This window comes from Cnephaeus nilssonii (genome assembly GCF_951640355.1).
Source record: "Cnephaeus nilssonii genome assembly, chromosome: 15".
In the NCBI taxonomy this organism is placed as follows: domain Eukaryota; kingdom Metazoa; phylum Chordata; class Mammalia; order Chiroptera; family Vespertilionidae; genus Cnephaeus; species Cnephaeus nilssonii.
The window spans coordinates 56,674,093-56,697,041 of record NC_137086.1 but is presented as its reverse complement, the minus strand read 5'-3'; the positions used below and the strand labels follow the sequence as shown (position 1 = coordinate 56,697,041).

The 22,949-nt window shown below is 47.5% G+C and overlaps 2 protein-coding genes across 2 annotated transcripts in view; one reads left to right on the top strand and one right to left on the bottom strand.

The window, feature by feature from the left end:
- The window catches only part of LOC307111951 (uncharacterized protein), a 34,082-nt gene extending 20,557 nt beyond the window's left edge, over window positions 1-13,525 (bottom strand). The window contains exons 1-2 of the mRNA XM_079792226.1: window positions 13,407-13,525; window positions 8,298-8,513 (exon numbers count right to left, since the gene is read on the bottom strand). Of these exons, the coding sequence (XP_079648352.1) occupies window positions 8,298-8,503 (206 nt within the window). The 5' untranslated portion in view covers window positions 8,504-8,513; window positions 13,407-13,525. The remainder of the gene's footprint in view (window positions 1-8,297; window positions 8,514-13,406) is intronic.
- An 8,197-nt stretch (window positions 13,526-21,722) lies between these two features.
- Window positions 21,723-22,949, top strand: part of TTL (tubulin tyrosine ligase) — a 28,660-nt gene continuing 27,433 nt past the window's right edge. The window contains exon 1 of the mRNA XM_079792837.1: window positions 21,723-22,064. Coding sequence (XP_079648963.1) covers window positions 21,908-22,064 — 157 coding nt within the window. The 5' untranslated portion in view covers window positions 21,723-21,907. The remainder of the gene's footprint in view (window positions 22,065-22,949) is intronic.

Genomic DNA, 22,949 nt, shown 5'->3' with positions numbered 1-22,949 from the left:
TTGGGGTGCGAGGAGAGATAGTCACTAAGTCCTTGCTCATCTGCTTTCATGTTCTCCCAGTGGTCCACTGAATGAGAAGCTGTCTGGGTGGTGCATTCTTGGCGGTGGGCCTGTCCCCTCCAGTTCACATATTTGATTCCAGCATCTTCTTGCCTCCAGTTATGGGTCAAACTCTGAGGCCAGTCTATCTGATACCAGGCTAATTAAACTTCCTTCGTAAGTAGTTTGCTTTCTTTTGTCTGAAAGCACTGAGAATTCAGGAATTACCAACCGTATGCTTTATGCATATCTTTCCTCCACAATCTCACCTAGAACACAGGAAGCAGTTATTATGTACAGATTTTGGGTCATTAACTGGCTCAGAGAAATCTTCTTCTATTATTTGTTTAATTATTGCCTCTCCTCAATGTCTTCATTTTTATCCTTCTAGAAGTCCCATTATTTGCAAATTGGATCTGTCTTCCATGTCCACTATTTTTTTTAATGTATGATTTGTATGCCTTCCTGCTTTTAATCTATGGTTTGAATGACACTATTGGCTTGACCTTTAAAATTATGCGAATCATAGTATAAGCGGTCTCAAATATCCACTTCAAGGCTCATGGCTTGAAGTGGAAATTTGAGACCAACCTTTCTACCAACAACACTTATAAAAGATAGATAAAATACTAAAAAAAATTTTTTTCAGATATTTTAAGGGTCTAGAGAAAAAACAAGGCAGTGGAACTTCATACTGAGTAACGCAGGCCAAGAGGCAGAAAAGCCATGTGAAAAGGGGCAGCTATGCTGTGACCTCAGAGGTCTCACAGTGCTGAGAAAACAAGAATTAGGGTCTGGGTCTTGTCAATGTGGACAGAACCTGGTGATCGCCCCAGGATTTCAGCTGAGACCCCAAAGACTACACCTTAGGAGTGAGAACAATCTGGAAACAGGCATTTCCTTAGAAAGACTAAAACTGGTCTTGGATCATCTCAAGACTTGATTGGATAAGAATGGTCTCTCCTTAGTTTAACTGCCACCAGAATAAAATAAATTCTCTATAGGAGACAATTCTATCTAGAAGCACTATAATTTTATATTGTACTGTATTCAGTGTTTTAAAATTACGCCACATGAAGAGATAAAGGTGGCATCTTGAATTACTTGGGTAAGAAAGATAGAACTTGGAACAAATAGTGTTGGGGCAACTGAGTAGAGCAGCCATCTGGAAAAATATAAAGTGAGTTCCCTATCTCAGTACATATACAATTTTGAACTTCGAATGGATTAAAGATTCTAAATGTAAAATCAAAACCATACAAGAAAAGATGAGTGAATTCCTCTTTTATGTTGGTGTAGAGAAATCTTTGTAACTATAAATCAAAGTCCAAAGATAATAAAAGAATAAGTAAATAAATTTAATTCCACAAAAGTTTTAAAAGTTTAAATGGCAAAAAAAAAAACACACACACACACACATTTAAAAAAATCACAAGACAAATGGTGAACTGGGAGAAAATATCTGCAATATATATGACAGACAATGGGCTCAAACCTTAATGCATAATACATTCCCATATTTATAAACCTGATAATATAACTATCCATGTACACTTTGCTTTATCATTTAATATACCTGTGTGTTGGATTAATAATATAATCCAATAAATAATACAAAGGGCTAATAACTTAATACATATTTAATATATATTTTAATCCACAAATCTCCCAACTAGGACTCTACCATCCCCAATAACTTGAAAGTACACATACACAGCATTATTTGCTGCAGTAGCCTATATAATAAAAGCCTAATGTGCTGTGTTCGACTATTCGTTGGACCGTTCAACCAGTCACTATGACGTGCACTGACCACCAGGGGGCAGACGCTCCAACTGATAGGTTAGCTTGCTGCTGGGGTCCAGCCGATCAGGACTGGGCAAGATGGGCTGGACACTCTTTGGAGCCCTCCCACAGTCCCTCCCCGCCCCAATCTTGCATTGGTGGGGTCCCTCTGCCTGTCCTGAGCCCTCTTGCAATCCGGGACCCCTCGGGGGATGTCCTCAGGCCAGGCCAAGAGACCCCACCAGTGCACGAATCCGTGCACTGGGCTTCTAGTTGTTTATAATGTCAAATCCTAGAAACAACCTAGATGCCTATTGGTGGGAGAGTGGTTGAATAAATTGTTGTGCCTTCATACACATAATGGCATATTATGAAATTGTTTCAAAATTAAGGATATTTTTGTAAAATTATATGTGCTATTTCCAGGATATGTTGTTAAGTTTTTTTAAAAAAGTGAAAGTGTACAACAATATCTATAGTCTACTACCCTAGGTAAGAAAGAATATATCAGAAAATATACCTAGAATGTAAGGAAACCCTAGAATGAATTATGAAAAGTAAGAAATGACTCTAACTAGTTATGATAGATGGTAGAATTCTAAGGTGGCTCCCAAGGTTCCCATCCCCTGGGTGCACGCCCTGTTCAATGGCCTCTCCTGGTCTGTGGGTAAGACCTGTGAATTGGATGGGATGTCACTGTTTGATTATGTTTTGTTATATGAAAAAAGGGATTTTTTTTTCAAATGTAATTAAGGTCCCTATTCAGTTGTCTTGAGTTAATCAAAAGATTATCATAGTGGGCCTGGCCAAATCAGGTGAGTGCCTACCAGAGAGAGTGGATCCTTATTGAAGAGACACTCAATTGTTGGCCTTGAAGGAGTAAACTGTCACATTGTAGAGGGGGCCACATGTCAGGACCTGGGTTCTACAACCCCAAGGAGTTGAATTCTGCCAACAGCCATTGAGCCTGATGGATTCCCGAGCCTCACGTGAGATTGCAGCCCAGTCAACACTTGGGTCACCAGGTCACCCAGCCTGATGAGTTAGCAAACCAGCTGCCCCAGACCCAGACTCCTGACCACAGACACTGTGAGATAATAAATGGGTATTGTTTTAAGTTGCTAAATGGTAATTTATGATGCAGCAATACAAATTGAATACAATTACAAATGAATAACATTATAATACTTTGGGCAAGAAAAGAACTAACCTAGGTAACTTTGGAGAACAGCATTTTTTCCAGGATAGAGTCAGGCTAAAAACAATAAGAACTGCATGCACACTGTCCAAAGACAGTTAGTCCATCTCGGGCTCAGATGGTTACGGGTGAACTCTGCGGCTTCATGTGTATGTGAGGGTTGAACAGGTAAGTGGATCTGTTGTGGATCATGAGAGTGAGGATTTCCACTGCTAAAGAAAGAAGTTGCAAATAAGGAGAGGGATTGATGCTGGATTGAAATGGAAGGTGTCAGGATGATTACATATGAATGTTACATATGAATATGTGTTCAGACACAGAGAAGTATGGAGGAGTGTGCATCCATGAATTGGCATACATGCATATAATCTTAGCTCTGTCTGCTGAGGCCCGAGGAGCAACAACACCTGTGGTCATTCATGAGCACATTTAGAGCCCATATCTTGGTTTCCAAACAGTGTTCTCCAGTAAAGAAAACAGGGCTGTTGGGGAAGATTTCAGGGCTGGGGCTGGAAAAAAATACAAGATGAGCCTGGAAAATAAGGAAGTGCTTTTAAAAAAATGGAGATGTCTCTTAAAAACACCGGAGCTCACGGGAGGAGCCCCCAGTGAACAAAGCAGGAATGAACTGAACGATAAAATAAATGAAGACAGTATTGGATTAAAACCCACAAAATCAAATAAATATCCATGAGTCTATAATGTATAATTGAATAAATAAATGTAATTGAATGGGAGAGAAAGGATAACCTTTGTATACAGAGGAATTTCAATTAATATATGTGAGACATGAAAAAATTATCACTAGGCAAACATCACAGATTCAATTTTTGCAGGCAAGATAAAATGACTGGCGTGGCTCAGGGGTTGAGGGTTGACCTATGAACCAGGAGGTCAGGGTCCAATTCCCAGTTGGGGACACATGCCTGGGTTGCTGGCTCGATCCCCAGTAGGGGGCGTGCAGGAAGCAGCCAATCAAGGATTTTTCTCTCATCATTGATGTTTCCACCTCTCTCTCCCTTCCTCTCTGAAATCAATAAATATATATATATATATATATATATTAAAAGATACAATGATGGACACTAGAGTCAATGCATGAAAGTCTGAAGAGAAACTGCAAGATTCCAGTCACAAAGGGAAAACAGTGGAGGTGTCTATTAGACAGCAGCTTAACCTAATGACAAAGTGTAAAATCACCAGTAACAAGACAGAGTAATATCATGAGAGAATGCATGACAAGAGACACAGCATCACCTCTGTGTTATCCTTGCCACAAAGGCACAATCTCAATCTAATCAACAAAAAGAAATGACAAACCCAAATTGATAGATATTCTACAAAATGACTGACCAGTACTTGTCACAGTGCCAGGGTCATGAAAGACAAAGAAAGAATAAGGAACTGCCACAGACTGGAAAAGCTTAAGGAGAGACAATTAAATGCAATCACAGAGAGAGGTTTTTATCACACTTTTCTCAGCCAAAAAAAGAAAGAAAAGAGGAAGAAAGAAAAGAAGGAAGGAAGAAAAGAAGGAAAAGAAGGAAGGAAGGGAAGAAGGAAGGAAGGAAGGAAGGAAGGAAGGAAGGAAGGAAGGAAGGAAGGAAGGAAGGAAGGAAGGAAGGAAGGAAGGAAGGAGAAACAAAAGAAAAGCAAATGGGGACAGAAGATCTGAACATATAAATTTGGCCTAGATGACATATACATCCAGTAATAGAATGCATGTCTAGTTGAGAGCACAGGGCACATTTACAAATATAGACTAAATGCTGGGCTACAAAACATGGCTCAAAAATCATACAGAGGCCTGGCCAGTGGGCTCAGTGGGTGAGCATCAACCCACAAATCAGGAGGTCAGGGTTTGATTCTCTGGTCAGGGCACATGCCTGGGCTGCGGGCTTGATCCCCAGTAAAGGCTTGTAGGAGGCAGCCAATCCATGATTATCTCTCATCATTGATGTTTCTCTCTCTCCCTTCCTCTCTCTGAAATCAAATAAAAAATATTTTTTAAATCATACAAAGGATTTGCTAAGCCACAGTGCAATTATACTAGAAATCAGACCAAAAAGATAACTGGAAACCCCCGACCTCAAGGTCCAGGAGAGACTGATGTTGAAGTGGGGGCAGGAGATGTGTTTAGCACCGTCTGTCCCAGAGCTGCTGCCAGGATGCTCATGCTGACTGTGCAGGGCACACCTCAAAGGCCCTGCTCAGTCCCCGGACTCTGGAGCAAATGGTACCTCTGGAAAAGGCAACCCAGGAGCCGGCCCTGTTCACCAATCAGTGTGACTAATTTTACATATCCATATCCCTGCTTGCACATATATGAGGTCCATTTACACCTACATATCCATGGATACATATGTGTATTTATGGATATGAATACACATAGTTACACAGTGCTTTATATACTTTTTTTTTTTTAAGGAAGAAGGAGGGATGGGAAGAAAAAAGGATGGGAATAGGAAGTGGGAAAGAGGGAGAGAAAGAGAAAATGTCTGGAATAAATATACACCCCTGTGTTTGTTGTGGTTATCTCTGGGATGTAGGCTTATGGGTAATTCCTTTCTTCCTCACCTCATCCGCATTTTCTAAATAGTCCCCATGGGATATATTTTGAAGCAAAAGGAAGCATGCACTTGTGCTGGCCTCCCCTTGTGGGGTCTTCCCGACGCCCCGCCTGCTGCCAGCTCTGCTCTGTGCCGTGGTGGCTTCTTTCTGGCGCCTGAGAGCTGAGCTGGCAGGAGCACTGGAACTCAGCAGCCCACGCTTGGCCTGCTCCGAGGCCTCCACTGCCTCTCCTCTCGGCTCCAGCAGCGGCCTGACAGCCGGGGGAGCCCAGCCCAAGCCAGAACACGCATTGTTTGCAGTATTGCCCCGATGGACGGGCTGGACCGTTTCCCATGGTCATGAGCACGGGTAATTCTCTTTGTCAATAATTTACTGCCCAGAACAGACACTATTGAAACAGACCAAAAGGACATTTATCTTCTCCCAAACGTAACGTACCTTTTTTTGTGTGATTACAAAATGCATTGCATTAGAAAACTTAGGATGTACAAAAGACTATGAAATTGGTGTACAATCACTATGTTCTCAAACTCCTAAGTAAATTAATATCTTAGCAAATTTTTTATGATTTTTTTTCATTTTACATAAACACAGAACTATCTTCAAAATCAGGAAATTAAATGTTGGCACAATGTTTTTGGCTGTTGTGAATCATGCTGCTATAAGCATAGATGTGCAGATATCTATACGAGTCTGCTTTCACTTCTTTTAGGTATAAGCCCAAAAGCGGTGTTGTTGAACCATATGGTGATCCTAGTCTCAATTTTTTGATGACTCATAGACAGTTTTGAATCCTCTTTATTTCCAAGTCATTTAACTTTTGAGCATGATTATCTGCAACAATATTTTGTCACTTTTTATTTTTATATAATTTTAAACTTTCAAAAAAGTTGCAAAAAATAATGTAGCAAACTCTGATATATCCATCAGCCAGATTCACCGATTGTTGTCATTTTGCCATATTTATTATTCTCTCTTTCTCTCTATGCATGTGTATGGATGTGTGTGTGCATGTGTGGGTGTATGTGCATGTGTCAATGTGTGTGTCCATGTATATGTGTGTGTGTGTAGAAAATTCCAAATATGATGCTTCTTTGCCCCCAAATAATTCAACATGGGTTCCCTGTGGAAAGGACGCTCATTTTCATAAACACAGAACAATCACCAAAATCAGGAAATTAAATACTGACACAATGCTATTATCTAATCCAAAGTCAATATCCAAATTTTGTTATCTACCCTGGCTGGCATACTCAGTGGTTAGGGGAATACTTATGGGACTCTTTCTATTTGACAGATATAGCTGAAGCAATTGTTCATTGCTGCCATGCTCCAGGCACAGTGACTTTCTCATGCCCCGATGACAGTCCTGTGAAGGAGGGTTGGTTATCACTTCTACCCTGACAGATGAGGCACAGACAGGTTTCAGAACTTAGCCAGACAATTAGTAAGTGTTCAGGTGGGACTCAAACACAGGAAATCTGGCTGCAGCATCTACAGTATGGTTGGGCAGTAAAAGTGTAACACTTTTGTTACAACATGTAAGTTGCAATCAACTTTCATTTATAGAGTTCAGTTTTGTTGCTATAACTAGGTCCTTTTCTATTAAACCTGGGATTGGAATTCAATATGGAAAGAGGCCCGGTGCATGAAATTCATGCATGGGGGGAGGGTCCCTCAGCCTGGCCTGCACCCTCTCCAATCTGGGACCCCTAGGGGAATGTCCTACTGCCTCTCACGATCCAGGACCACTGGCTCCTAACCACTCACCTGCTTGCCTGCCTGATCACCCCTAACCCCTCTGCCTGCCTGCCTGATCATCCCTAACTGCTCCCCTGCTGGCCTGATAGCCCCTAACCACCTTGCCCCACACCCGAGACCCAGGATTCCCTCCCTCTGACCGGCAGCAGGCACCCAGGACCCAGACTGGCTTTGCCCGGGGCCATAGCCACAGGTGCCCAGGACTGTGAGGCGGGACAGCTTGTCCCTCTCCCAGGCCGCAGCCTGGCTGGTCCCCATTCCTCTCTCCCCAGTGTTGAGTGTCTGAGCCATTAAGGCATGACGGCATAAGGGAGTGAAGACCATTTGCATATTAGTTCTTTATTATATAGGATAATTTGCATGCAGGTTTACTAAAAGGACCAGGCCCCATGCACTGAATGGTAGACATGAAAATGATGTTTAGACAACTCTGAGAATTCTTCTCCCTATAATAAAAACAATCTGTGAAATAGGAATGAATCTAGAAACCTTATGATGGGACATACAACTGCTTCTTAATGCAAAACCCACCCAACTAATTCTGAAATGTTTTCAAATTGAAATTACACCCCAACTAATAACATAACATAAGCAAGTTTACTTTATATTTTTTAAATGTGTTTTTATTGATATTTTTGGAGAGAGAGAGGAAGGGAGTGGGATAGAGAGAGATATCAATGTGAGAGAAACATGAATCAGCAGCCTCCTGCATGCCTCCCTACTAGGGACTGAGCCCAAATTCAGGGCATGTGCCCTGACCGAGAATCAAACCAGTGACCTCTTGGTTCATGGGGTCGATGCTCAACCACTGAGCCACACCGGCAGGCCTTCTTTATGTATTATCAATTTATTTTTCACACCTGACTTGACTCAAATAAGGCTCTATTACTCTCCTTCTGCAGACGTGTCAGTGTAAAGGGCTCACAATCTTTGAAATCATTACCTTTTCGCGATTTGCACAAACTCCTCACTCGCCTGAGCCAATTCCTCTGCGGTCTTCTCCAGAGAGGTGAATGTCTCACTCTCCGCGTCGTTCCTCTCCGTGGACATGATCAGATGGCAAAGCTGAACCGTCATCGGCAAGATGAGTCTCCTGATGGCCTCGTTCGGAATCATGGATCCGATGTCATCAAAGACAAAATACTCCATCTCTTCCTGTCTGTGAATGGAAGTGACAGGGTCACAGCCCACGCTGACTGGCACCCAAGGGTGTTTCTCTCCAATGTGATGTTCATCTAGTTTTACTTTTACAATGGGAAAGTAATCTATGAAATACTAAAAGGATGAATGGGTTAATTGTCAGGATCTAACCCCTCTGCCTACTTGATCGCCCCTAACTGCTCCCCTACCAGCCTGATCGCCCCTAACTGCTCCCCTGCTGGCCTGATTGTATAGAGTAGGTTGTGGCTTAGCAGCAGGTGAAAAGCGTGATTCAGACAATGAGATCGGCTCAGAGAAATAGAATGGAAAGCGGACCTCCTAGCTGCATCAGCTTAAGAAATGGTTAATGATGAAACACGCCTGAGGTCCTCGTTATTTGCATGTGTAGAACAAACAGTCTTGCCCAACTTTTACTGTGATGCTCCTCAGAACAAGGGTGAAAGCCACATGGCAGGAGAAGGTCCTCCACGAGCCTGAATGGGCATCTGAAGACAAAATTCTCACAGATCCTAGGAGCACTGTTGCCTGGGGGCTAGTAAACATCCTTCCCCAGGCGGTTTGCAAAGAGGGTTGACAAGGGTGTTATTTAGAAAGGTCAAGCCCTGTGTTGGTGGGCAGACAAATTTCCAATGCTGAAATTCTGTGACTTGTTCAGTTTTATTCTCTCGTTCAAAATTCCCCTCAAATGGAGATGAAAAGAGGGACCTCAGACTTGCCCTTCTGGTTAGGATAAAATAGATCACCACAGGTCAAAGGTCCTGCATGTCAGATGAATTATACACATTCTATTCCAAAATGCAGATCGCTGTGGAAGCAAGAATGGTGAGCCGGCCTGGAATTCCAGAGGGGAAGCTCTTGGAGACCTTAGTTAGTATCATGACTGTTTATTTTCTCAGGTGCATTTGACAATCTGGGCTCAGGCTGAGGAATAGGGCCTGGACTAATCAGCAGTCCTGTGCTGGGGGAAACATTTCAAAAACATTTTGTAATAAAACAACCCCACCCCTAGAAACACCACATAGTTCAACTGCTAAAAATTGAACACCAGAAAAAATCTTAAAGCATCCAGAGAAAAAGTGGCAATTGAGCAGCTAAATTATGACCATGTTGTGAGGTGTCAGGTGGGTACTAGACTTATCAGGGTGATCACTGCATATGTTATATACATGTCTAATCACGGTGCTGTACACCTGATATGAATATAATATTGTATATCAACTGTAATTGAAAGATTAAAATTTGAAAATTATGAGAGTTTTGCCAGCACTCCCCTTAGCGTGAGCGTGGGGCACGCATTGCCAGCTGGCTGGTGAGAGACCCAGCTCAGAGTCTGTCCTCAGCGTCTGCTTCCCAGGACCTTTCCCAGGATGACTTTCTCAGGCTGCACTCCCTGAACCAGGTGTGTCCTGACACAGGGTCTGGGTGACACGAGTCACTGAGGGAGTGAAGCAGGAGAGTGCTGTGGTCTACACCGTGCGTCCCCCAAAATTCATCTGCTGAAACCTAACCCCATGTAATATTAATAAAGGGGGGACATTTGGGAAGTGATTAGGTCATGGGGGTTAGAGCCTGGCATGTGGGATTTGTGTCCTTATTTCAGACCCCAGAGAGCTCTCTTGCCCCTTCCACCCTGTGAGGACACCAGGGCAAAACAGCTGGAATCAGGCCTCACCAGATACTGACTCTGCCAGTGCTTGATCTTGGACTTCCAGCCTCCAGAACAGTGAGAAATAAAGTTCTGTTGTTTGTAAGCCACCCAGTCTTTTGTATTCTGATAGAGCAGCCGGAAGGGACTGAGTCAATAGGGAATGGGACAGAGATAAGCAGTATCTTGGCCTGATATATGGCCACGGGGGGGGGGGGGGGGGGGGGGGGGGTGCTCTAGAGCATAAATCATACTGCAGAGTTGCTCCCTTTAAAGGGGCCAGCATTTGGTACCCCATGTCTTAGTTCAGGCTGCTATAATAAAACTAGAGGCCCGGTGCATGAAATTCATGCACTTTGCGGCGGGGGGGGGGGGGGGGGGGGGCGGGGGGGTCCCTCAGTCTGGCCTATGCCCTCTCGCTGTCCGGGAGCCCTTGGGGATGTTCAACTGATGGCTTAGGCCCACATCCTTAGCGCTGCCTTGGTGGCGGGAGAGCCGTCCCCCTTCTCCCTCCCCTCTCCCCCCCCCCCCCACCATGGCTTCTGGCTGAGCAGCACTCTCTCTGTGGGAGTGCACTGATCACCAGGGGGCAGCTCGTGCATTGAGAGTCTGCCCCCTAGTGGTCAGTGTGCATCATAGTGACTGGTTATTTCACTGTTCGGTTGATTTGCATATTAGCCTTTTATTATATAGGATACCATTGCCTGGGACTTAAACAAGAAACATAGTTCTAAAGGCCGGAAGTCTGAGATCAAGGTGCCAGCAGATTCAGTGTCTGTTGAGGACTCTCTTCCTGGTTTGCAGATGGCAGCCTTCTTGTGTCCTCACATGGTAGAGACACATATCGTGGTTCCTCCTGTTTCTAGCAGGCACTAACCCCATCATGAGGATCCCACCTTCATGACCTAATCTAACCCAAATTGCCTCCCAAAGTCCCCACCTCCAAATACCATCACACTGGGGCTTCAACATACGAATTTGGTGGGGGACACAAACGTTATCCACATCATTCACTTGTTAGCTGAGGGCTGCCTCCCAGTTGCCCTCCCCATGGCCAGGCACAGTGTAGAGGGCACATCTACACTGTGAATCAGGTGAGGTTGTTCCTGAGCTGAGGGCAATTCTTTAGAGAAGGGATGCTCCGTGGATCAGCAGCCGGAGGTGGATGCATTGACCTGGCGAAGGCAGCCCACCTCAGGGAAGGATATGCTGACAGATCAGGTACAATTCATGTGCCCACCCCTACAGCCAGTGCTGGGATTGGCCCCATAGACCTCATGGACTAAAGGTGGGGGCGGAGGATTCTATATGGAAAGCCAGTCCCTGTGGTCAGAGGAAGGATACCAAGCAGAAACACAGCAGGTAGCACTGCCTTAGAATTTTAGATACCAAAGAATGTAATATAGTATATTTGAGATGATACACAAAAACAAAGTGATCAACCTACTATCTAAAGTAATTTTGCTAAATTTATAACTCTCTAATTGTATTACCCAGAACACATTGATTAAAAACAAAGTTCTTTAATTGAGCAACATCATCAGTGACTTCATGTTTCAGAAGCATAGCAAACAAGGGAACTGCTCTCCAAAAAGTAGGGGGTAATCAGTTTCAAGACGTCATAGCTGAAGTGAGCACAGACTCGGGGCCACGTCATTAAGACTGTGCCAAACTCCCAAGGCAAAGAGTGGCCCTCAGAAGGTCAGCTTACAACCCTACAGCTCCAGCCACACCCTCAGCTCAGTGCAATCCCCCTTATCCTGAAGCAGTGGTCAGCAAACTCATTAGTCAACAGAGCCAAATATCAACAGTACAACGATTGCAATTTCTTTTGAGAGCCAAATTTTTTAAACTTAAACTTCTTCTAACGCCACTTCTTCAAAATAGACTCACCCAGGCCGTGGTATTTTGTGGAAGAGCCACACTCAAGGGGCCAAAGAGCCGCATGTGGCTTGTGAGCTGCAATTTGCCAACCAGGGCCCTGGACCATCAATGCCCACACATAAGCCTCTCTCAGGCCATTGATGAGCTCCTGTGACAGGATGGTTTCCCATCCATTAAAATGTGCTGCTCCCAAAAGGTAGACTCCACTGATAGCAGGACCTAGTGGTGGAGATAGGAGTGACCTTTCTCGTTGTCCTACTGGGGGGATTTGTGCTATGTGTCTGGAAACCCTGGTTCCCAAAGCAAGATGTACCCACAGGAAAAGTCCCACTAAACGTAAGTAGTGGGTGCTGTGGGGCCCATGCAGACTCCACCAGCCAGAGCACCTGGTGCTCTGACTTGGCCGCTGATGGCTCACAGCTGCCCCCTCCCATGCGATTGCTCTGAGCTGCAGACCTATTTTCCCTGGAGAGTAATACCTTCCCCAGGGTGACCCTAACCAATGACTAAATGATATGGAGTGTAAATGGTCAGGCCTCCTTGCCTCCAGGGTAATATCCCGTGGGTCAGCACAGGTCAGATTTGACCGGAGACCACATTCTTGCCTCCCCCCCACCCCCCACCCCTGCTCCCCTACAGGCTTTTCCTGAAGGAGTGTCTTCCATCATGTGCCTCCAAACCAGTTTGTTCAGTTAGCTCTAAGCCCCAAGCCTGTGGAGAGCCAGGCTCTGTGCTGGGAGCCAGTAATGGGCGCCTGTCTGTGTATGTAGCGATTCCAAGGGATGAAGACAGGGTGACCAAGTCCTGAAGATGTTGCTTAAACCCTTGGATTCAGGCAAAAAGTTGTCCTCCACAAACTCTTCTTTGTTTTTGCTAAAAACCACTTTGATTGTGTTAAAGAGGCCCAGCACATACACCTGGGAACCCCTGGAGGGATGGGGACCTTCCAGTCTGTACAGCTACTGGTGGCCCACAGTCGTGCTTACAGAGGTGGAGGGAGGAGCTACAGAAAACTGGCCCACTATCTGAATTATAAAAAATAAATGAAAAAGAAGTTGTATCTAGTATTATTTTTGGCTTTAGTGGATCTTGTCTTCTCATTTTTAAGTGGATAACTCACATGATGTATTTAGTATGAACTCAGTTAATGGAACATTTGAACACAAAAATGTATTATAAAATGAGCCATTCCAGATAACAGAGTTTAACACATAAGCAAAGGGGGGTGTGATTACCCCTGCTTCTGAATATGCCAAAACTCAGCCAACCCCATCTCACACCAAGAACGTGCGTTGACTGACAGTCCTGAGAGTTCAGCACCCACAGAGAATCAACAAGGGAGAGCGTGGCCTTTTTGCTTACCTTGATGGGAGGACACGTTCCACACCGGAAGCGCAGGAGCAGATGACAGGATTTACTCTGAATGTCAGAAATCCAGTTTGCTGTTTCCAACCAGCAACAGGAATCTATTTACACCCACACTGCCGGTCCCGGAGCCACCTCTCCAGCACCTGTCAGCCGACGCTGCTGCTGACGTCACAGGTGGCCTTGGTAACAAGCAAACTTCATAACTTATGCATGGGCCTACGGCAGGCCTGCCGTCTCTGCACCCCTGGACGTCCTGCTTGCTTACAGGAATAAGAACTAGATCTGAGCATGAGAAAGAAGCTAAGTGTTTTCATCCATCCAGTCATAAAAATGAGAATCAACTGCGGGTCTTCAAAACGTTCTGTTGTGCGGGACTGAGAGGAAAGTCGGCACTGGGACTAATGAAGACCAGGTGACGATAACTAAGCAGTTTCGTTAACCTGGCTTCTTTCTAGGTCCCTTGTATGGGTTTTCACAAGAATTGGGTTTGTGAGTGACTATTCAGGCCACTACCTCTTGGGAACAATAAAAGGAATGGGGGCTTGCACTGGATGGAAAATAGACGCAAAGGTGGATGAGATATGGGCTGTGTCCCAGGTTTTTTCCTTACATCATCTTACTTATTCCAGAGAGCAATCAGGTAATTATAGCTTCCTTTGACAATTGAGAAAACCAGAGATGGGGGTGTATGAATGGTGCCAAACCTCTGAGAATTATTTCCTCTTCTAATTATCATCCACTCCCTGACTTGCAGTGAGTTCCTAAAGACGACAGTGTTTGAGATGTGTCTGGTCAGGAAGACAGAAGCCACAAGGTGCCGAAAGCAAAGCGGACTTGATTCAAGGAATGAATGACAAAAGTGTTGGGAGGGATGGTAATTCGGGCAGGAGTGAGCTGAATTGAAGGAGACCCAGCCCCTGTCGCAGACTTGCTTGGCGGGGCACACACCCCAGTGCCTGGTGTCGAGGTGTCTGTGTGGGGAGTGGAGACAGGCTCAGAAGAGAATGAAACACAGGAGGGAAAATCGGTTTTTCAACTCAGACCCAAATCCACGTGGTGGAATAATGAGCAGCTCTGGGCTGTGCAAACTGGACGGGAAGACTCCTGGAGACACCTCATCTGAAAAAGACCAATATGATCCATAAAAACGTTTATACAGCACAACATGCAGGAAGAGCGGAACATTTCCCTTAAACTCTTCCTTTCCACGGAGCTTTTCATTTTATTAACTTCCTGATTGTAAAAAAAAAAAACAAAACAAAACAAACACATTTCTTATCACTGTTCACAGAACCTTTAAAAACTTTCTTGCCCTGGCCGGTTTTGCTCCGTGGATAGAACGTTAGCCTGTGAACTGAAAGGTCCCAGGTTCGATTCCGGTCGAGGGCACATACCCGGGTTGTGGGCTCCATCCCCAGTGGGGGACTTGCAGGAGGCAGCCGATCCACCATGATTCTCTCTCATCATGGATGTTTCTATCTCTCTCCTTTTCCCTTCCTCTCTGAAATCAATAAAAATATATTTTAAAACACACACACACACACACACACACACAATTTTCTTTTAAAAAGTTTTATTAAGTTTTCTTTCTTCAAAATGTTTTACCTAAAGAGCAGGCCTTTGTGAGAGGCTGAAATGTAGAGCTGACAGGCAAGGGGTGCCCACCTAGGGGCCTGGGTGGCAGCCAAAGAGCAGCCGTCTGTGTCTTGAGCTTGAGCTTGAGCTTGAGCTTGAGCTTCAGGCTGCATGTCCCCATGCCACACGCGAGGCCCTCACGCTGCGGGATGGAGTTAGAGATGGGAGGGCAGGAGGGGTGAGTGTGAGCAGAGGCCAGGGCCTGCCTCCCAGCGTTCCCAGGTTCTGGCATGGACTTCCTAGGAGTCTGAGGATTCTAAAGACCCTCGTCTTCCCTGTCATCCGTATAAACATGTATGTGTAAGGTCGGAAGGTAGACATTTTATTTAGCAGCCTAACAGCTCCTTATAACCTAGATACCTGGTAGACAGACATTGCCCTATGACTATTAGATGTGGGCCTGCTTTGTCGCCAAACATGTTCCTTACTTAGTTTCTCAGCCTGATTCTTCTCCAGATCTTCTCTGCTGAGGACTTACCTCTTGGGTTGTCCCTTAAAGTATCCAACTCGGGATTTTTGCCATCCCCACCTCCCCAGATGCCCGCCGGCCTGCCACAGGCACACAAGCCCCGAGGCCCAGCTGTGGATCCAGGGCGCCAGTCCTTGGCACCTGCCATGCCCGCCCTCTGCCTGCTGTTCTTCCAAACTCCCTCCCCCCCCCCCCCCAGGGAAGTGGCCCGGCCTCTGCCTTCCTCCCCTTGGCTGTGCGGAGGGAACCCCAAGCTACTCTGCGAACAGGCCCTGGTGGGGCGCCCCCCAACCCCGCTCCCAATCGGGAAAGGAGTCTCCTGCCTTATCGCCTTCCAGAGGGCACCCCTCTATTGGAGGGGGTTGTCTCTTAACCTCCCTCCCCGCATGCCAGGGTGGAAGCCCCAAGCGCCCCTCTGGGAACCCAGCTCCCCTGAAACAGGAGGAAATTGAACAAATCCCCCTGCTGCGGAGGGAGGTACCCACCCCCACTCCCCCTACCCCCCACCAACCTGCAAAGGGAATCCCATGCCCCAGAGGGAAGCCACCCATCCCCCACCACCCCCGCCACCTTTCACGATCCTTAGTGGGCTCTGTCCTGCCCCTTTGCAGAGGGCACCCCCTTCCGTGTTTCCCAGGGAATCCCACCCACAAAGGGAGTGCCCTCCTGCACCCTTTGGAAGCGCAGAAGGTGGGCGAGGGGCAGCTAAAGGGCTCAGGGCAGCTAAAGGGCTCAGGGAGAGGTCTGGTCCCAGCGAGGGGGAGGGAGAGCACAGCTCAGGTGCGGCCAGGGCTGAGGGTCCTGGAGGCCAGGCCCCGGCTCTTGGGGCTCCTGGAGGCTGCTCTCAGTGCCCAGGGCCACAGCGCCCTGAACTCACCTGATCTTGTCTGATCTCAGAAGCCAAACAGGATTGGGCCTGTTTAGCACTTGGATGGGAGACCACCTGGGAATACCTGGTGCCATAGGCTTTTTTGCCCCCCAGACCCCAGCCACAGGCACACATGCCCACAGGCCTAGCCCAACTCAGTTCTTTTGTTAACTGGCTTGCCAGTCCCTTTATGATTAATTTGTAATTCCTTGTACACAACACACACTCAAACATCACATTCTGCTCTATGGGTTTCCTTTTTATTTTCTTGACTAGAGGCCCGGTGCACAAAATTCTTACACATGGAGGGGGGGTGCTGGGGGGTGGTTCCCTCAGGCCGGCCTGTGTCCTCTCACAATATGGGACCCCTTGCGGGATGTGGGGCCTAAACCAGCAGTCAGACATCCCTCTCGAAATCCGGGACGCTGCATGCACCAGTGATCATACTTTTCATACAGGTGAAAGGCATCTTGCTGTTGTATGGGCAGCTACTTTTTTTGCCCTGGTTATGAAAAGAAGTACCTACATAACATGATCCTTCTGAGGCAGTGGTACCATTTTCCTCATCTTATGGATGGAAAAAGTGAAGTAGAGAGAAGTTAAGTAAATTGGCTTTGTCACACAGTTATAAGTGTCACAATCAGGGCTGACCACAAAATGTATAAGCTAAAGTCCATGCATGTCATCGCTGCATCATCCTGTGTGTGGTTTTTTTTTTCAGTGTTAGAGTAACCTTGCCAGGTTTTAATTTTTAAATCTAGGAGACTGTTCCCAATATATAAGATAGGGTCCCTAGGCCTGGCTGGCAATCAGGGCTATGTGTGGGGCAACCAACAGGTGGGGAGATCAGGGGGCCCCCCGCTGGCACCCGCCTTGGCTGGCAGCCTGGCGCTGCCTGCTGGCTGCCCCCCCGCCCCCGCCCCCGTCCCCCATCACTGCCAGTTGCCTCCCTCTGGGAGTGTCTGCCCTCTGTTGGTCAGTGCTTGTCATTCCGGCGTTAGGTCGATTTTTGTATTAGGGTTTTATTATATAGGATGATGTCTTTTGATGAGTGAAAGTTCTTAATTTTAAAGTTGCCTATTTATCAGTTTTTCTAATTCCTAGAGACTTCTGTGGTATTTTTTCAAATATATTTTATTGATTTCTTTTTACAGAGAGGGATAGAGAGTTAGAAACATTGATGAGAGAGAAACATCGATCAGCTGCCTCCTGCACACTCCCCACTGGGTATGTGCCCGAAACCTAGGTACATGCCCTTGACAGGAATCGAACTTGGGACCCTTGAGTCCGCAGGCCGATGCTCTATCCACTGAGCCAAACCAAATAGGGCAATTCTGTGGTATTTTTTTAATATATATATTTTATTGATTCTTTACAGAGAGGAAGGGAGAGGGATAGAGAGCTAGAAACATCAATGAGAGAGAAACATCGATTAGCTGCCTCCTGCACACCCCCTACTGGGGATGTGCCCTCAACCAAGATACATGCCCCTGACCGGAATCGAACCTGGGACCCCTCAGTCCGAAGGCTGACACTCTATCCACTGAGCCAAACCGGTTTTGGCTCTGTGGTATTTTTTAACAAATATTTTCCTAGTATAAAATCACAAAGGTTTTTCTGCTTTTTTTTTTTTTTAATCTTAAAAGCATTATTGCTTTACCTTTCAAATTTAGAGTCATCAGATTGCAATGAATCTGCCACTGATTCTGTGTGATAGAGCTTGAGATTAATTGTGTCTTCCAGTGGATATGCAGTGACCTAGCTCCATTTATCAAAAAGTCCATCATTTCTCCCACTGATGTCACCTCTATCATGAACCAAGTGACTATACATATGTGGGTTGTTTTCCATTGGTCTGCCTCTCCCGTGCCAAAACCATACTTTCTCAATTACTACAGCTTTGTAGTTAAATACTATGTGTCACAGTCCTTTTTTTTAATGCCCTGACCGGGAATCGAACCATGACCTTGTGGTTCATAGGTTGACGCTCAGCTACTGGGCCATACCGGCTGGGCTCACAGGTCTTGATATCTGATAGTGTGAGTCCTCCAACTTTCTCCTTCAAGATTGCCTTTGCTATTCTTGGTCCTTTGCATTTCTGGATAAATTTTGAATTGCCTTGTCCTCTTCCACACAGAGTTCTGCAGCCATTTTGTTTAGGATTGCACTGGATCTACAGGTCACTTGGCAACAATCAACAGCTTAACAATTCTGAGTCTTCCCATTTTGAACGTGGTATATTCTTCCATTTATTTTGTGCTTTAAAATTTACATTTTGTAGTTTTCAGTGTAGGGACCGCACAGTTTTCATTAGTCAATCATTATGTTGCACACCTAAAACAAATAGAATGAAATATGTCAAGGATGTCTCAATTTTTAAAAGTGTATTACTTAATTTCCAAGCAGCTTAGCTCCACGGAGGTCGTAGAAAATGTTCAAAATTCTTTGGATCCTTTGAAATTTGTTAAGGCCCAGCATATAATGAGTCTTGGTAAATTTCTTACACCTTTGGTTCCTCTAGTGTTATTGACTGTACGTCCTGCCTCCAGGCGAGGGAGAAGGCATGCTCAAATCTAAGGTCCAGACTAGGAAGAAAGGTATATCACTCTTTACACTCCGTTGACAAGAACATAATGTCCACATGGCCAGGCCTAATGCAAAGGGATGGTAAGATGAATTCTTACAAAGTCCTCCCTCTGTAAGATTTCAGGAGAGCTGCAAGGTGTCCCACACAATCTCCCCGCTAAGCAACTCCCGTTGAGAGGTGGCGAGTCTCTCTCCATAGCTCTGGTAGAAAAATTCCAAAGAAAATCAGATTGGGCAGATTTGAATCACTTTCCTATGTTAAACCAATCACCATGGCAAAAGAGAGGCCGTAGTCCTGTTGGGCGAGCCTGGTTCCCACAGACCCATGGAGGGGTGAGGAAGCCAAAGCCTTATCCCTGCTGCATGGAGGGCCCAGGCTGGGAGGTGTGAGCACTCAGCATTTTGGAGCCGGCCCCATAGCAAGCTTCCCACAGCTGGGAACGCCTTCAGGTGGTGGCAGAGGGGCGGGGGGGGGGGGGGGGGGGGGGGCGCTAAGCCAAACAGGCACGTTCCCACCCCAGGGAACACAGGCAGAAATGGGAGAGAGAAGGCGCCTTTACAATACTCAGGGAACTCACGATGAGGTGGCGATGACGCGGAGTGTTCTTTATGTAAAGAAGAGTAAACATGTGAGGCGCGTGGCTGATGTAGATAATTTATGAGAGAGGTTGGAAGTTTCTTTGTCCGTCAAATGCACCAAAAATTGAAGGGACTTTAAAGACTTATTCACCCACTCAGAAGAGGAAATCTAGGTCCGGAGAAGGGGAAGCAAGGAGCCAGTGCCTGTCAGTGTGGGGGCGGGCAGCGGCCCGGGCTCCTGGGGCCTGTGCAGGATCCAGTCCTCCAGAGAGACTCAAGTCCCCCCGCTGAGCGACACCCAGGGGGTCTCAGCAGGTGAAAGAAGCCTCGACCCCAAAGAACCACAGCCACCAAACACTCTGGGTTCTGCGTGGTCCTAAAGCAGGAAGAGAAAGGACACACATCTTGGACACAGCTTAAAGAGACATTTTAAGGATAAAAACAAAACTTCTGAGGCCCCAACCATCCTCAGAATGAAAAGGGAACCCACTGTGCGGGAAAACATATTCACCAATGATACATCTGATTGAGGTTAATTTCCAAAATATATAAAGAATTCATACAACTCAACAAAAGGAACACCAACAATCCAGTTAAAAAGTGGGCAAAGTACCTGAATAGACACTTCTCCAAAGTGGCCAAGAGACATATGAAAAAATGCTCCAAATCACTGATCATCAGAGAGATTCAAATAAAAACAATAATTAGGTATCACCTCACACCTGCCAGAGTGGCTATCATCAAATCAACAAACAACAAGTGGGAAAATGGTGCACGGTTGATGGGAATGCAGACTGGTGCAGCCACAATGAAAAACAATATGGAGTTTCCTCAAAAAATTAAAACGGGAACTGCCTTTAACCCAGAGATCGCACTTCTGGGAATATATCCTAAGAATCCCGAAACACCAATTCAAAAGAATGCACCCCTATGTTCATAGCAGTGTTATTTACAATAGCTAAGATCTGGAAACAGTCCAAGTGCCCGTCAGCAGATGATTGGATAACAAAGCTGTGGTACATCTACACAACGAAATGCTATGCAGCTGTAAAAAGAAGGCTCTCTTACCCTTTGAGACATCATGGATGGACCTGGAGATTATTATGCTAAGCAAAATAAGCCAGTCAGAGAAAGACAAGTATCACATGATCTCACTATATGTGGAATGTAATGAACAAAATAAATTGAGGAACAAAAATAGGTCCAAAGACATGGATGCATGGAACAGACGGACAGATTTTAGGGCAGGCGTCCTCAAACTACGGCCCGCGGGCCACATGCGGGTGTTCTTGCCATTTTGTTTTTTTACTTCAAAATAAGATATGTGCAGTGTGCATAGGAATTTGTTCCTTGTTTTTTTTAAACTATAGTCCGGCCCTCCAACGGTCTGAGGGACAGTGAACTGGCCCCTGTTTAAAAAGTTTGAGGACCCCTGTTTTAGGGGGTGGGGGAATGGCAAGAGATTAACCAAAGCATTTAGATGCATACAGGGTGTCCCCCCCAAATGTGCACACACTTTAACAACTGATAGCTCCATTTTGAAAATGAAATGCGTTTTAATAAACACGGCCTTTATAACTATTCAAAGAGTGTGTATACATGGTTTGGGATACTCCTTACATGCATAACCCATGGACACAGACAATAATACTGTGAAGGCCTGGGGTGGAGGGGGGAGGGCAAAGAGGGGACATGGGGAACATCTGTAATACTGTCAACAATAAAAATAAATTTTAAAAATAAAATAAAATAGTAGTGGAGAATCACTCTTCTGCAAGCACCGTCCCCAGCTGTGACCCTGGGCTGCGGAGGACGCGTCCCGGGTTCCTCTCCAGCGCGCCTCCCCACGCCCCTTGCAGGCCCTGCGCTGGCACACAACGCCCTGCCCCTCCAGCCGCCCAGCCGGATCCCGGGGCGAGGGCGGGACCGCGCGGGGCGGAGACCCCAGATACGCAAGGGGCGGGGACCCCAGATACGCAAGGGGCGGGGCGGGGCGCGGGGCGGGGACTCTGGTGGTGGGGACCCCCGGGGGCGGAGAACGGCCGGAGTGGGGGGGCCGGACTGTGGGGGCCGGACTGTGGGGGCCTGTGCGCCGGGCCGGGTTCGCTGGGCGGGAACGCGGGAACTGGGGCCTGTGCGCCCGGCCCCGGGGAAGCGGGGACGCGCGGGGCCGGGGCGTGGCCGGAGTTGTGAGTCTCCGGCGCCGGGGAGGGGCGGGGCGAGGCTGCGGCGCCGGGGCCTGCGCGCGGGGCGGGGACCCTGGTGCCTGGCGTGGACGCGGGGGCCGGGGCCTGGGCTCTGTGCGGCGGGTTCCACGCGGAGCCGCTGGTCCCCGCGCCCTGCGCCGGCGGCCTCGCCATGTTCACCTTCGTGGTTCGCGACGAGAACAGCAGCGTGTACGCTGAGGTCTCCCGGCTGCTGGTCGCCTCCGGCCACTGGAAGAGGCTGCGGCGGGACAACCCCAGGTTCAATCTGATGCTGGGCGAGCGGAACCGGCTGCCCTTCGGGAGACTGGGTGAGCATCCCCGCGCCCGCCCGCGCCCCCGCCCCGCCCCGCCCCGCCCCGCCCCGCCCCGGCCGGCCCGCTGGAGCCGGCGCTTTTGTGTTAAGGCCACAGAACTTCCCCCCTCGCTCACCCGGCAGATCAGGCGCGGACCCTACAGGTCTGAACCATCCTTCTTAATGTCCGTCTTCGGGATGGATTTGGACCCGAGTCACCGCGCGGCCCCCACCTGCACATCCCTGGGGCCGACGCCCCCATCGTCAGGTGGGACCCCCACCCATCTCCTGCCAGACGCCCCCCTATCCCGGATCCGCGCGGCCCCTCTTTGCATCCCCACGCCTGGCGCCCCATCGGGCAGGTCTGGGCTGAGCGCGGGGCTGGGAGCTGGAGCCGGTGACATCTGGCTGGGAATTGCTCCGGCCTGTGCGGGCGCGGGAAGGGCACTGTGTGGTGAAAACCCCGAGGATCCCGCTCCCCGGGCTCAGATGACCCGCCAGGGGCCGGGGAAAGACCTGAACTCCAAAAGCAGGAGCTTCTGACGGGAGCCCAGGGCAGGGCGGGGACGTGAGATTCCAGCCCGTCCTTGAGCTTCCCCAAAGAACGCGTGTTCACAAGTGTGGGGCGCAGCGGGCGTTGCACGCACATTTTACTCGGCGCTGGGCTCTCCCTCTGCCCTGCTTCATTCACGCGGTGGGAGCTGGCTTGGCACCACCAGGCGCACTTTGCCGGCTGTGGAGGGGGGTGGGGCGTGGACCACCCCCCTCCTCTTCAGATGACGTAATCCAGAAGTTGTACAGGGACTTCAGCTCACATCCCACTGACCTGCGTGTAGCCTCATGGCCTCTCCTCTATGCAGTCACCAGAAATTGCAGCCTCTGCCCTGGTAGCCATGTTCCC